General features: G+C 37.0%; 1 protein-coding gene across 3 annotated transcripts in view; it reads left to right on the top strand.

Moving 5' to 3' along the window:
• Nucleotides 1–13163, top strand: part of CEPT1 (choline/ethanolamine phosphotransferase 1) — a 36501-nt gene extending 23338 nt beyond the window's left edge. For 2 of the 3 annotated variants that reach the window (XM_047724048.1, XM_047724050.1), the window contains exons 5-9: nucleotides 3369–3453; nucleotides 10066–10197; nucleotides 10879–11037; nucleotides 11554–11679; nucleotides 12279–13163. In XM_047724048.1, the coding sequence (XP_047580004.1) occupies nucleotides 3369–3453; nucleotides 10066–10197; nucleotides 10879–11037; nucleotides 11554–11679; nucleotides 12279–12398 (622 nt within the window). In that variant the 3' untranslated portion in view covers nucleotides 12399–13163. The remainder of the gene's footprint in view (nucleotides 1–3368; nucleotides 3454–10065; nucleotides 10198–10878; nucleotides 11038–11553; nucleotides 11680–12278) is intronic. The other variant, XM_047724049.1, reaches the window with a different exon arrangement.
• Nucleotides 13164–14841: the final 1678 nt, after the last annotated feature.

Raw genomic sequence — 14841 nt, 5'->3', positions numbered from 1 at the left:
TAGGAATTTTCTTCATAATTAGTTAACTTAGGTAGTTTGGGGTTATTACACCCCTGAGTCACATTTTAAATCTGTAATTCTGATGTAATAACTGATCTAGGCTGCCTGCCTTTTGGGATGAAGGCCCCGTGAGTTCTTCTGTCCCAACTAGAGAGTTTCTGTTCACTGGTTAGAAGTTAAAATTATTCATATTCATTTAAGATACCTTGATCTCTTTACCTCTTCATTCAGTAGACCATTGAGACTTCGGAGTGTTGAGCCCAGGGGATTTATTATGAATATTCAAAGTTATTTTGAGTGCCACATGAGAGCCTCCCCACCAGAAGAATGAGGGAGCTCAGTCCCCACAACTGACTTGCTTCTTTCCCTTTGTCTTCTGTGGCAGCTATCGGTAATCAGAATGTTGCTTATTGCTGGCTTGTGGTAGCAATTTAGTTGGATTTTACACAGCAATTGGGGAAGTTCCTTTTGTACTTTGATAACCTGTGCTACAATAAATTGGAAATAAGAAATTATTTAAAGCAGTACCATTCAGGATATTCAAATACCTTCATGGTTACAGAAAATTAAGTATATTATCAGCAGATTACCCCCCTCAGAAACTTTTAGGTTGTGGAAATCTAATGCTGTAGAGACCTGTTTTCCCATAGGTCTTGTAAAAGAAATCACTCTGGTGTTTTGGATGCTGTTGTACTATATATTCTTTGTATCTTGAAGGGCTTATTTTTGGTATAGTTATGGAGGATGATTTTTTTGTTTGTTTTTTGAGTAGTCCCAACATTTGGGAATTTTATCACCTATGTTATTATTCTGAAAATAATAACAAGGAAGTGACTACAGAAATGCCAGATTCCTGCCTTTCCTTAACAGTCTTCCTTCGGGATAACTGTCTTTCTTCCCCAGCCGAGAGGAGTGAAATGAGCCCTGTCCAAATATATGTTACAATAAGTTCAGCCCACACTAAGACTTCTTAGTGAAAAGGTGGGAAGGTGAACTGCCACATAACCAGATCTTTCCTTAATAGAATCATTGACTTTTTTGTTCATTGTTAATAGCTTCTGCCTCCTGTCCCCTAAGCTTGCTCAGTTCCTGCCTATGGGGATGGCCTCTTACTGCACCTTTTAGATTGACAGTCAAGATTAGAGCCACACCTCCAGGAGTGGTGATAGGCAGTTCTCCTGATTCAGAGCAGGAGGGGCTCATCCAGGAGTACTGAGTATTCCTCTAAATCAGATAAGCAAACAGGAAAAAATATTCTTAACTACCTACAACTGGTAAGTAAGCTTTCCTGAGCTCTCCCTCCTAACATTAAGGCATTGTTGATCTAAATACAATGACAGTATCTGGATGGGTTTGAAAAGTCTATCTTCCAAAATTTCCAAACAAGCTAATCCATAAAATTTTACCTAGGAGTCCCATTTGGGGCTTTGTAAAGGTCTTTCATGTTTCCTATTCTCTTTTACATTCATCCGAGGTACAAAGATTAATTGCATGAGGTTCCCTCCATTTTTATTTTGTAATTCTATACTTCTGGCCCTTCCCCTCCCAAAAGGCTACTTCATATATCCAGCAAAATGTTGTAAGATGTCTGCCCTCCTCCACCCAAGACAGAGTCGATCATCTTTGACACCTGCTTAGTCTCCTGAATCTGCTACTGAGTGTAATTCCCCTTATTGGCAACACCACTCATCAGGTCAGCTCTACAGATTCTTTTTAGCCTAATTCAGTCCATTTTTTCCCCCAATAAATGTGTATTTAAAGAGAACTACATCACTATTTGTTTGCAAATTAATAAGCTTCTGTTCAAAAAACATTCTTGAGCAAAGAAAGCTCAATTTTTTTAGTTGTGAGAGACTGGTTTCAGGTTAGTATTTATTATGGGCATGAAAGCTTACATATCTAGCTCATGTTATATGTTTTAAGTGTCAATTTTAGAAATGGGGGTTTCATTCTACTCTGGGAATTGAATCCCCTTACTGTTGATATCTATTTTTCTTAGACTAATTTTTTAAAAATTTGTCTTCTTAATAGATTATTCACTTCATTTAAAACTAACATAAAAAAGGTATGCAGTGTATGGTCTCCTTCCCATCCTCATCTCCCAGCTGTCCATTCCCACACTGTCCTCTTGAATAGGTAACCACTGTTCTTAGTTTATAATGTATCCTTCCAGAAATTTGTTATGTAATTGCTGGCAAAAATATATATATATATTATTTTCCTTTTTTACACAAAAAAGATACCATTTGTACACTCTGCAGCATTCCTTTTCACCTAATATATCTTTGATATTTTTCAATATCACTATGTAGGGAGCTGCCCACTCCTTTTTTTAAGAACTACCAAATATTCCATTGTATGGAAGTATCAGAGTTTCTGTAACTATTCCCTCACTGAGGGCTATTTTAAAAATTTTTCCTATTATAAATAATGCTGTAATAAATAACCTTGTGTAAACATTTTGTGCAATCATATCTCTAAGATAAGTTCTGAAAATTTTAGTTTGGGATCCAATAATCTGAGAATGATGATTTCAAGATTATACAAAGTACTAGTCTATAGAAGGAAAGGAATACCAGTTTGTGCTTTGCTCCTCAGTCTTTTTGTCCATATTCTTTTTTTTTTTCAGACTTTCAGACTTCTAATTTCTACTGCCCTGTTTTTGTACCAGGTTTGTCTTTTCTTGACTCTAAGATCATTTTCAGCAACCTCAAAACTAATTCTTGGCTGCTTTCAGTTCTTCTTTCCAGAAATCTTAGGGTAGTTGACCTAAGGATAAGAATTTGATTAAGAATTGAGTGAAAAAAAAATTTTTTCAAACCCCCTACCATGGAAGGCATTAACTGAATGTAACTAAAGGGCAGTAAATTTTGTAAGATATCAGTGATAATTTATTTTTGTAAAAACTCACCATTTCCTTCACTTGGTATTACAAAGCACTTGTTTCAAGATTTCATATTATATAGCAGTACAATGCAGTCCTCTCTGCTTGAGACTCGAAATTTAATACACACATATCCTGCCCAACCCCTTTTTTCTTGTTTCTTGTTTTTTTTTGTTTGTTTGTTTTTATATTTTTGGTGGGAAAGGTGAAGCTATAGTTTCAGCCCAACTTCAATGAGTAAGAAATTTCCTATGGAAAGGAGGGGTTTTTATTGCTCTGTGAAATTCATCAAATTAAATTAAAAGCCTCTGGATTTTATTTGATTTTACTCATAACAAATTTTTGACACCTCCTTTTCCCCTCTCCTCAATATTTGAGATTTTTTTCTATTGTGCATGATAGAGGAATGCTGCTAAGCTTGCAAGTAATTAACTTGAAATTGTTTTGAGTAATTCTGCTTTTTTGGCTTTTTGTACCTAATCAGAATTGATGTGACTGAAGTGCAAATCTTCATAATAATCATGCATTTGCTGGCAGTGATTGGAGGACCACCTTTTTGGCAATCTATGGTAACTTTGTTCACATTGTGTATCCCATGTAATGCATGTTGTCTTTCGCTTGTGTTTTCCAGTATAGGATAATCCAGTTAAAGGGTGATATGTAAAATTATTTTATTCTTTATGAAAATGAAAAACCACAGCAGTGGTAGGACACAAACTTCTCTTTAGGGGATGGTGAATTTTATTACTTGGAGTTAGGTGGTACATTAGGTCCATTCCAGGGCTATTGTTTTTGAAGGGTATTTCAATTATTATTTGTTGTCCCGTTTTACATCTGAGGAAACAGCAGGTGGTATAACAACTTAACCAAAGACAAGGTGAGACTTTTTTCTCTCTTTCTGAGCAATATGAGTCTACTTGTTTTTCTGTCATATGCTTAAAGCTGAATAACAAATTTGGGGTAGTAGATAAATTAGCCCCAAAACAGAACAAATGCTTACTGAAATTATGCCATAGAATTGTTTCAGCAAGCCAGGACCTTGATTTTCAGCCTGACCTATATACACAAATTTTTTTTCCACAAATTTCTGAAAGAGGGAACATAATATATATTATATGTGGGCCAAGACTTAGGAACCAGACTGCCTGAGTTCGATCAGGCCCTGCTGCCTGTTATGTGAACACCATCTGTTATTCAACTCTCTGTGGCTGAGTTTCCTCCTCTGTAAAATGAGGACAATCACAGTACTTATTTCATAGTGTTATTCTTTTTTGTTAAATGAGTAATGCATGTAAAGCCTTTAGAACAGTGTGTATCTAGAATCAGTGAAAGCCGTTCTTACGGTTGCAACTTTTCCTTCCAGATTTGAGTCACAGTCGTTTGTAAGCCCTGGTCTAGGTAATTGCTGATTAGTACCAACACCACTTCAGAATTTACAGTTCATTTGGTGTCATCTTACCAAAAGATGTACTACTCCCAAACAAACAATTCTTTAAAAAAAAAAAAAAAAATCAGATTGATTTTAGGGTATAAGGGAATTGACTGAACAAGATCTTTCCCACACTTGATTCACTTTATGATGGTAAATTAGCTACCTGAGGAGGTGTAGTTGACATACTTCCCTGTATGTTCATCACCAGAAATTGTTTAATGCCTTTTGTTGGGAGGATAGGGTTGTGAGGAGGGAGGAGATAAAGGAATAAAATAATACATAGTCAACCAGGAAAATTCTGAAACTATCCAGTTATGTATATAATATCATTCAAATTCACATCTTTCCTACACATTAGTCTCAAAAGCCAGTAGGGTCTTTAGTGAAATCTAAGATATATTCTAGTGAAATCTGAGGTCTGTGGATAGAATATGGACATAGATACATAGAGATAAATAAATACAGAGAATTTTATTACTTTTACTCTCTACATTTGACCCTGAACAACACAGGTTTGAACTATGGGGTCCATTTATAAGAAAAAAAAAAAAATTTTTTTTAAGGTTTTATTTATTTGTCAGAGAGAGAGAGCGAGCAAAGGCAGGCAGAGTGGCAGGCAGAGGCAGAGGGAGAAGCAGGCTCCCTGTCAAGCAAAGAGCCAGTTGTGGGACTTCATCCCAGGACACTGGGATCATGACCAGAGCTGAAGGCAGCCACTTAATCAACTGAGCCACCCAGGCGTCCCACAAAAAAAAAAAAATAATAATTTTTTATACAGTACAGTAAATGTATTCTCCTTATGATTTTCTTAATATCATTTTCTTTTCTCTAACATCCTTTACTTTAAGAATACAGTATATAATACATATACAAAATACGTGTTAATTTATTATGTTATCAGTAAGGCTTCTGGTCGGTAGTATGCTATAAGTAGTTCAGTTTTGAGGGGAGTCAAAAGTTATATGCAGATTTTCAACTGCATGGAGCTGGGGTGGGGTTTGAGCACTCCTAACCCTCATGTTATTTGAGGGTCAGTTGTATGTTGACTTAAATTTTTTGTATCTCTTGACCATGTTGATTATTATGTTCATAGGCTTTGTGCTTTATACCAAAATCTCCCCTCTTCCAAAAAATTTTTAAGTATCTTAAACATGTATAAATTACCTGTAGAGTTTTGTCATACCAGTAACCAAAAAACTGGTTTCTTGCTTGATCATTGGAGAACACGTCAGTGTTGGTTATATACACCTGATTATCCTTATCAGTATGGAAATACATAAAGCATTGCAAATGAAGTTACAGGCTATACATACATCCTTTTTTTTAAAGAGAGAAAAGGTGTAAGATGGGGGAAGGGGCAGAGGGAGAGAGGATCTTTTTTTTTAGAGTGTGTGAGGAGAGAGAGAGAGAGTGCACTATTGTTGTGGGGGGACAGATGAACAGAGAGAATCCCAAGCAGGCTCTACGCCCAGCAGCCAGCTCAACTCAGGGCTTGATCTCACGACCCTGATATTATGACCTGAGCCAAAATTAAGAATCAGACACTTAACTGACTGAGCCCCTATATCCCTATTTCTTTAGGTGGTGTCTGGCAGTGAATTTGCTTCAAGTGCACTTGTTACCTTTTTTACTAGGATTTATATCAATGTACTTAACAGAATGATTTTTTTTCTTTCAAAAGGATCAAATATTTTGTCCTATCTTTATTGATAATTAAATAATATAATCATCCTTTTTTATTATATATTTTAAAAAGTAACCTTAGTTACTGTCAGATCCAAGACTGAAAATCCCCAGGCCCAGCAATCCAGTTCCAGTAGTAGTGAGGTTAGGTTGCAGTAGGGAGACAGATTCCCCTTGTCTTAGTGTAACTGGCCCTACTTTTACCATCATTAAGCTGAAAGGGAAGGGCCTGATTTCTCTGGTGATGTTTGGAGGCTCAGAGAAATATTGTGTACTTTGAGCTATTACCAGTACAGATTCCCATAATTGGCCTCAGACCACTGTATTTTTTTCTTTTTACGTAGCCCATAATTCATCACTGAATGTGGTGTTTCAAATGGCATTATGTTAGTTTAGGAAGGATTACATGTAATACTCTGACTTATTTGTGTTCCAGAATGGAGGAAAGATACCAGTTTAGGGCCCAGATGTGAAGTCTTCGTCTCTTTTGAAGTTGAAGGCATAAAATGGAAATTGGTTTCCAAATCATCATTAAAAGTCTTCTACTGATAGTTAGCTTGAAATTTCATATAGCTGATTCCAAAAGGTCAGCTGTTTTGCAAAGATAAGTGATTTATATCTGCTGTTTATGAATTACTCATTTTTTGCTGCTTTTTTTTTTTTTTTTTTTTTTTTTTTCCTTCAGAGAACGTGGGTTTTTACCAAAGTCTGTAATTAGTTCTGTTGGTTTTGGTTGGTTATTTTTTGTGGGTTTGTTTTTTTTTTTTTTTTTTTGAAGGAAAAATTATTTTCATGCACAAAAGTCAGTGCACAAGTTAACACATTGCAAGACACAAAACAACAGTCCATAATATGTGGATTTTCTGTATTGCTTTCCTGAAAGAGTATATATTCTTTTGGAATGTCTTGAAACTATCTTTTATCATATCACTCTTTTTTTTTTTTTTTTTTTAAGGAGAATCTCATCACTTTGAAAGGGACCCACATGTAATCCCCTCATGGTTACTTTCACTGATGTTTGATTCTTTTAAGTGTAGTAGTTTATTAAATATTTACTAAACCATGAGATACCTTCTGGAATCCAGTTAAGGCAAGTCGTGAAAGACTTCAGGTGAAGTTTCAGAATTCTTTAGGTAGAACTAAAGACTTACTATGTAGTGTAATTTATTTGTGTCTCATTCTTAAATTAAAAGACTGACAAAGTGCCCTTACACTTAAATAATTCAGACATGGTGATTTCTCTTAAACACTTGGTAGACACTGTAATCATTGTTCTATTAAATTTTGATGGAAATCACTTATATTAAAAGTATTTACAGTCATTGCCACATTGTTTTGAAGACAGCTAATAGTATCTAATCTCAAAGTGATACATTATATTTCTGCTGAAATTTGCAAAGCGTATAAGAACATTTTATTATGCCCCTAAGAAAACTTGTCTTAACAAATTAGTAATTGATATTCTTTATTAATCCTGCTTTTCCATCTCTAACCTTGTTTAAGATGAATTAGATTGGATGATACTATTTAAACGCGTAATGTGGTAGCATGAATCCAGAGGCTTTTCCCCTAGCTATAGAGCAGACACCATGACTCAAGGTCTAAAAGACCCAGAGCTCTGATAAAGGTGTTTTCAATGTAGCTTTCTTGCTATATCTGTAGAGTAAATGCCCGTGGATTGCTTTAGAGGAGTTCCAAGAGGAGGAAGACAGAAAAGGAAAGATTGAGAAAGATAGAATGTGCCCACCCTCCTCGATCTTGGGTGGGAGGTGAAAATGGCAACAATTTTAGAGCTTTTTATAAATGGTTCAGTTGGTGCTGAGTTTTAAGGGATTGCCTGGTGAGCCTTGGGATTCCTCTCATTCTAGCTTTCCCTTCACTTTGCCTTAGATTTTCTCGTAGCTAACATCCTTTTTCTTCTTAATATGAGGGTAAGATCTGTCTTCATATTCTCCCATAACAGTAAGACTGCATAGAGAGTAAGAGAAAAGGAGATCTTAATCTTCATTCAACAAGTGTATATTGAGCACTTATAATAAGCATGGCTGTAGAGAGAATATAAAAATCAGTACAAACAAAATCCTATACTCAGGAGCTTATGGTTTGGTATATATAGCTATCCTATATGAAGGAAGTGGAGAGGGTCCTAAAAATGCTTATGATACCTTCCTCCTAAGTCTGTAGCTTGCTTATGTTGTGGCTCAGGCCATTTATTAATTTGCCTGGCTTCTTTAATATTTCTATGTATTCTTTCTTCTTTCAACAGGCAAGAGTTTCCATTTACCTAAAAGCATTTTCACCAAATTTTAATTATAGTTGTAGTAGTATTATGGCACAGATTACTGCTACACCAGGGTTGGCACTCATGTGATATCCAGGCCCTAACACAGGCATACCTCTGTAATGGATTAATGCTTTGCTTCTTTTGAAATCTGAGGGAGTATAGTATTTCCCCCTTTGCCATACAGGTCCTTTGTCTCTGGAGGGAAAAGGAAACTAGCCAGGGTATTAAATTTAAGCCAGGTGCATCAGATTAAGATTGCAGTATCCCTAGTTTTCTGAACTAGAGCAGAAAAATCTCTTGGAGCTCAAGGGATCCCTGGTGTTGATTTTCTCCTTTACTGTAAACAAGTTTTGTTTTGGGCTGTTGGGTTTAGAAATGAATTAGGGAAGGAAGAAGACCATTTAGGATACTCCTAAAGTTCTGGGCTTAATTTTTAATTTGACCTACTTCATTTTAGAAAACTAAACACTGCCATAGTACAGCTTGAAATTTGAACAGTTGATTACAGTTTTTTTTTTAAGAGCTGCAGTTTTGCAAGAGGTCATAGAGCTGTGTAAACAAACTGAGTTCTTCAGAGTTTTGAAGAAATGGAGTATCTAAAGATAAAGATTTATGTCTACCAATTTTGGGTTTTATGTGTACCAAAACAAGTAGGAAATGTGACATTTCCTATTTGGTTTTGAAATGGTATCCCTAAAAAGTATAAATAGCCCTAATTAAAATGTTTTCATTATAAGAACCCATTGCCTATTAAACCCTGTGGGCTTTTGGAATTTTATACCTGTGCTCATTTGTTTCTGTTAATAGAATATATCATTTTATGTTGCTTTATTTTCAACCCATATTGGACAAAATGTGAGCCTTCTTAAAAGCGGAATGAGAGGTGCAAAAAAGAAAATCTTAAATGATTTTCAAAAATTAGTACAAATGTATTTCATTTGAAATGGTGGATATTGTGTTTGCAAGATTGAATACATTATCCCAATGCCCCCAGCACCCCCCCTTACTTTAGGTAAATCAATCCTTGTTTTCAGTATACTACAAAGATATGTTATTTGCTTATTCTGAAAAGGAAACTTAACATGTTAAAATTTTGGATACACAATTGTACCTGCTTTGATGTGCTTGACGTCTTTTTTGCCCTGTATATGAATGTCTCTCGGCTGCCCTCTGCATTTTCAAGCTGCTTGTATCCTAACAGTTGGGAGTTGGGAACTCTTCCGAGTACAACCTTCGTCTTCCATTCCCTAGTTTGCAGATTTTTTATGAGACTGAGGACTGAGCGCTACCTACTGTGCTAACGAGGCACCTAAGTTTGCAGATTTTTTTAAAATCTAGTTGCAATTATTACTAGTCTTTTATGCTCCACACTTTCTCTCCCATAACAATTCATAACAAACTTCAGATTTGAATTCAGAGTTCCAAAAATGTACAGAGAGAAAGGCAAAGTACACTTTATTTATACAAAGTCCAGAAGACAGCCTGTTCCACTGTTGCCAGACTTCTGGGATTTAGTTGAGCTCTGCTTAGCTTGTGGCACAGATTAATGAAGTTGAATCAGTAATTTTTAAAAGTTGGTGTCAGAAGTGAGATTAATTTCTATATAACCTCTTCTCTTGGTTATATGGTTTATAATGGAAAGAGGGAAATGTTCGTTAATTTAAATATTTGCTAAACTGGAGGGAATGGAGGATATTTGGCATTATGAATCAAACATCTGTTGTATTTTTCTTATTTTAACTTGTATAGATTTTAATTGTTCTCTCTCTCTACCCATTAAAGATTCCAGTGCTGAATATTCAAATGAAAATTTTTCCTGCACTTTGTACTGTAGCAGGGACAATATTTTCCTGTACAAATTACTTCCGTGTAATCTTCACAGGTGGTGTTGGAAAAAATGGATCAACGATAGCAGTGAGTACATCTTAAGATTTCCAGCAATTGTTTATACCAGGACTTGGTTTTGTAATTGCTTTTTCATTTGAATTGTATGAAATACTAGTTAATTTAGAGTTTCTGCTTAGTTTTAAATAAAAGTGATATCCAAAACTTCTCAGTTTTATCTGTACATGCATATGTTTATACACTTACATGCATTTCTTTGTGCATGCACACACAGACACATGCACATTTATACACATACATGTGTTTAAAAGTATGATTGGGGGCACCTGGGTGGCTCAGTCGATTGAGCCCCTGGCTCTTAGTTTCAGCTCAGGTCATGATCTGGGGGTCCTGGGGTCGAGTCCTGTATCAGGTTCCACACTCGGCATGGAGTCTGCTTGATATTTCTCTCTCTGTCTCCCTCTGCCGCTTCCCCACTTGTGCTCTCTCAAAATAAATTTAAAAGTAAAGAGAACTATGATCTGCTTTGTAAAATAAACCTGGTTGTGTAAGTAAAATCTTCAGTTTGGGCCTAACCAGCCCTGCTGCTGCTTTCTTCATTAGCTGGTCTGGTATTCAGTTACAGATACTGCTGGCTGGCAGCCACCTTGAGGTTCTTAAAAATTTGAGCTGATCTGCCTTAAGCAGATCCAAGTAGTATCTGACAGTATTGCGTGTTGTTAATCCCTCTCCTCTCTTTACTCTGCACAGGGAACAAGCGTCCTCTCTCCTTTTCTCCATATTGGATCAGTGATTACGCTAGCTGCAATGATCTATAAGAAATCGGCAGTTCAGCTTTTTGAAAAGCATCCCTGTCTTTATATACTGACATTCGGTTTTGTATCTGCTAAAATCACTAATAAGCTTGTGGTAAGCACCAGAGTTTTTATTTGTTTTGTTTTTAACATTCATCTTGGTTTGGTTTTATGGCCCTAGTTTTTATTCCACAGCTTTCCAGTCAGTTCTAGAGTTTGCTCTCCTCCATCAACATGGGAGCCATTTTTCTCTTTGAAGCTACAGCTTGACATTACCAGAAGCTCCGTGGACCTCCACCTGGACCGCTGCATGGACCTCCGCAGCACTTCTTTCTACTGCAGCTTAATTTGGTGCTTTAGTTTATGTGCCTTCTCCAGTCTTAGTCTGTACACTCAGGGCTCTTTATGAAACGCATCTTTTGGGGGGCCTTGCTACGTGGGCTGTCCCTTAGGTGTATAGCTCTTACCCATACTTCTTGTCAGTTTTATAGTTTTGGAAATGCAACTTTTTATTAAGTATTGCTAAATAATTCTTGAAACTTGCGATTTGAGCACAAACCTGATTTACTGTGTAGCACACAGTAGCTCTAGCATGAAAGCGCCTGCATCATGGTTTCTCTTTCATTTGCAGGTGGCTCACATGACTAAAAGTGAAATGCATTTGCTCGACACAGCTTTCATAGGCCCAGCACTTTTGTTTCTGGACCAGTATTTCAACAGCTTTATTGATGAATATATTGTACTTTGGATTGCCCTGGTAAGTATTGTACTGTGTCCTATTTCATGATTTGGAAGCCACTTGTTTTCTTGTTTCTGTCGGCCAGTCCTGAAAGATAGATCGTATAATTATCATGATTTGGTATGCCAGAAAGAACACAATTAGGGGACTTGGCAAGAGTGCCTTGTGGCTTCGTCTTTGAGCCATTTTTTTTCATTATTCTTATGAGTCCTGCCTTCGTCAGGGCTCAGAAACTCCAGATTTCTGACTAAAGTAGGAACTGACAAATTATGTCTTGTGGGCCAGTGACCTGTTTCTGTAAATAAAGTTTTATTGGAACACAGCCATGGCCATTCATTTCTGTATTGTCTGTGGCTGCTTCGTGCTAGCATGGCAAAGTTGAGCAGTTGAAATGAAGACAAAGCCTAAAATATTTACTGTCTCTCTGAGAAAGAGTTTAATGATCCTTAGTGTAAAGGAAAAACCCTTGAGGAAATGAAGTTATTAAATCATATGGAGTTGAAGTCAAATCTGAAAAGAAGGGAAGAAAGTCAGAGAAGCCCATCCTTTTTACTTTCAGGAAGCTTAGGGATGGCCTAAGAAGGTCCTGAGAATCTAACAGTGTCTCTTCTTTCCAGATCTTCTCTTTCTTTGATTTGATCCGCTACTGTGTCAGTGTTTGCAATCAGATTGCGTCTCACCTGCACATACATGTCTTCAGAATCAAGGTCTCTACAGCTCATTCTAATCATCATTAATGATGTTAACTCGGTGTTATATAGGAACCTTGTGTTTTCTGCAGGAAAGAATCCAAACATATTGAGGAGAATGGGGTGGATAAGAACAAATATAATTTATAATAATCAATGTTGTATAACTTTTCGTTATCAGTAACACTCCTTAACTATCCTGTGTGAGAATGGGAATTTCAAGTTCCATCCTGTAATTGTACGTGTTGTCATACAGGGTTTGGCCCAAGGAAGCATGCAGGAAAATTTGCCATGTGTTTGTAATTATCCTGGATTCAGAATAAAATTGTCCTGGGGAGCAGATCCCCAGTGGTGGAGATTTCTAATGTAGAATATTTGCAGGCCAAAAGATGGTTGCTTTATAATTTTAACAAATCATCATCTTTTAGTGACGTCCTTGTTTCGTGTCTTCTCAGGCTTTCTTTAACTAAGGAGCTCAGCTTATGGCACATATCCCACGAGCTTGAGAGATGGAATTAGTGATAAAGACCTTGAATTTGGATTGAAAGGTTTCCTATCTTTACATTGTTGAGGAAGTCATTATTTTATTGCTCAAGAAATGGTATCTCTCATGGGCTTGGGAAATCCTGTTAGCATGCAGAATAATGTGGTAACTTTGTTGATCCATTTTATTTTTTTAAATAAATATATGACCTGAAAGCCAGCCTTTTTCTCAATTTTATTCAGTGGAAAGATAACTAAGTTTTGATGTCATTTTTTTAAAATTCAAGCAAAATTTATTTCTCTTCTTTAATAAATAAGGAAATTCGGTCAGCTGCTTTGTCATTATGTGTCCTGCGATCTTTCTATTTTGTTGAAGTTGTTTAACTCAAAACCTTGGAGAACTAAAAAACAGAAAACAAAAAAATGAAACATAGGAGAACTGTGTTCATTTTCCCTCTCAATAAGTTTTGTTGTTGTTGTTGTTGTACTTGTCACCCTTTTGATTATGGCTTTTTTTTTAAAGGCTGTATCATTAATTTTTATGTATTTATTTTTAAAGATTTATTTATTTGTTTGTTTGTTTGTTTAAAAGAGAGAGCACAAGCAAGGGGGACAGAAGAGGGAGAGGCAGAAGCAGGCTTCCTGCTGAGCAGGGAGCCCGACTCGAGACTTGATCCCAGGACCCAAGGATCATGACCTGAGCTGAAGGCAGATGCTTAACCAACTGAGCCACCTAGGCACCCTAAGATTATGTCTTTTAGGAATCTCAGGCCTTTCTCCCAAATTTTCAAGAAGAGAGGCTTAGGCCTCTCTGGGCAGTTATTGAAAAGTTGTACTCCTGTTCTGGCTCCTCAGTATACTATAGTTTGAAATGAGAACCAGATATCTTCATTAACTATAATCCAGATCTGTTTCCATGGTATGTAGATAGTACAGTTGCTTGAATGGAAGGGGACAGCAGAAAAGAAACTATTGGCTAAAACAAGATATCTTCTTACTGCTGTTTGTTTATACTGTTTCCATGATCCTGGGTGAACAGTAGCTGTACTGCCTCAGCTGGTAGGCAGAACTCTGCTTTCTTGCACTTTTCATGTTTCCATTAATCCCATGTAATCTTGAGTAGCAGTGACAGTGAAACCTTCAATTTCTTGGCTATACTGTTGAAGAAAAATCTCTCTCTATTTTTGCTCGCTAGCAACTTCTCCAGCATCTGGGATAGAGAAGTGCATGCAGGAAAATGCCAGGGCACATACGCACATTAAAAAGATGAAAATTCTGGGGCGCCTGGGTGGCTCAGTGAGTTAAAGCCTCTGCCTTTGGCTCAGGTCATGATCCCAGGGTCCTGAGATCGAGCCCTGCATCAGGCTCTCTACTCAGCGGGGGGCCTGCTTCCTCCTCTCTCTCTGCCTGCTTCTCTGCCTACTTGTGATTTCCATCTGTCAAATAAATAAATAAATAAATCTTTAAAAAAAAAAAAAAAGATGAAAGTTCTGAAAGACAAGAGGTTTCTAAAAGTTTCCCATCCCTCACGGTATTGAAACAGAAGCTGTCATTAGAAGTATAGAGGGAAGGGCACCTGGGTGGCTCATTCAGTTAAGCCATTGACTCTTGATTTCAGCTCATGTCATGATCTTCAGAGTCATGGGATTGAGCCCCACATCAGGCTCTGTGTTCAGTGCCAAATCTGCTTGTCCCACTCCCTGCCATGCTCACTTGCTCTCTCAAATAAAATCTTAAAAAAAGGAAAAAGTATGGAGGGAAGATGGTTGAGGTGACCACTAAACTCCCTTGGACTCTTAAGATTATAATACTCTTCTCTGGAAGGAGAAAAATGGCAGAGAAACAATCCCTCTACCTTCAGCTGAGGAGTTGAACCAGGCTTCTCAAAATAACCAGGTAGGAAGCTGGATGTCTACAACTGAAGGCTCCAAACCGGAAGTGATGGGCAGACAGACCTATCTATGGAGGCAGCGTAGAGCTCTTCCCTGGCTTCTGGAAGCTGAAATGT

The sequence above is a fragment of the Lutra lutra genome, chromosome 4, assembly GCF_902655055.1.
Source record: "Lutra lutra chromosome 4, mLutLut1.2, whole genome shotgun sequence".
Lineage (NCBI taxonomy): Eukaryota > Metazoa > Chordata > Mammalia > Carnivora > Mustelidae > Lutra > Lutra lutra.
The sequence above is the reverse complement of the archived record's forward strand: the minus strand, read 5'-3'. Positions and strand labels throughout refer to the sequence as shown.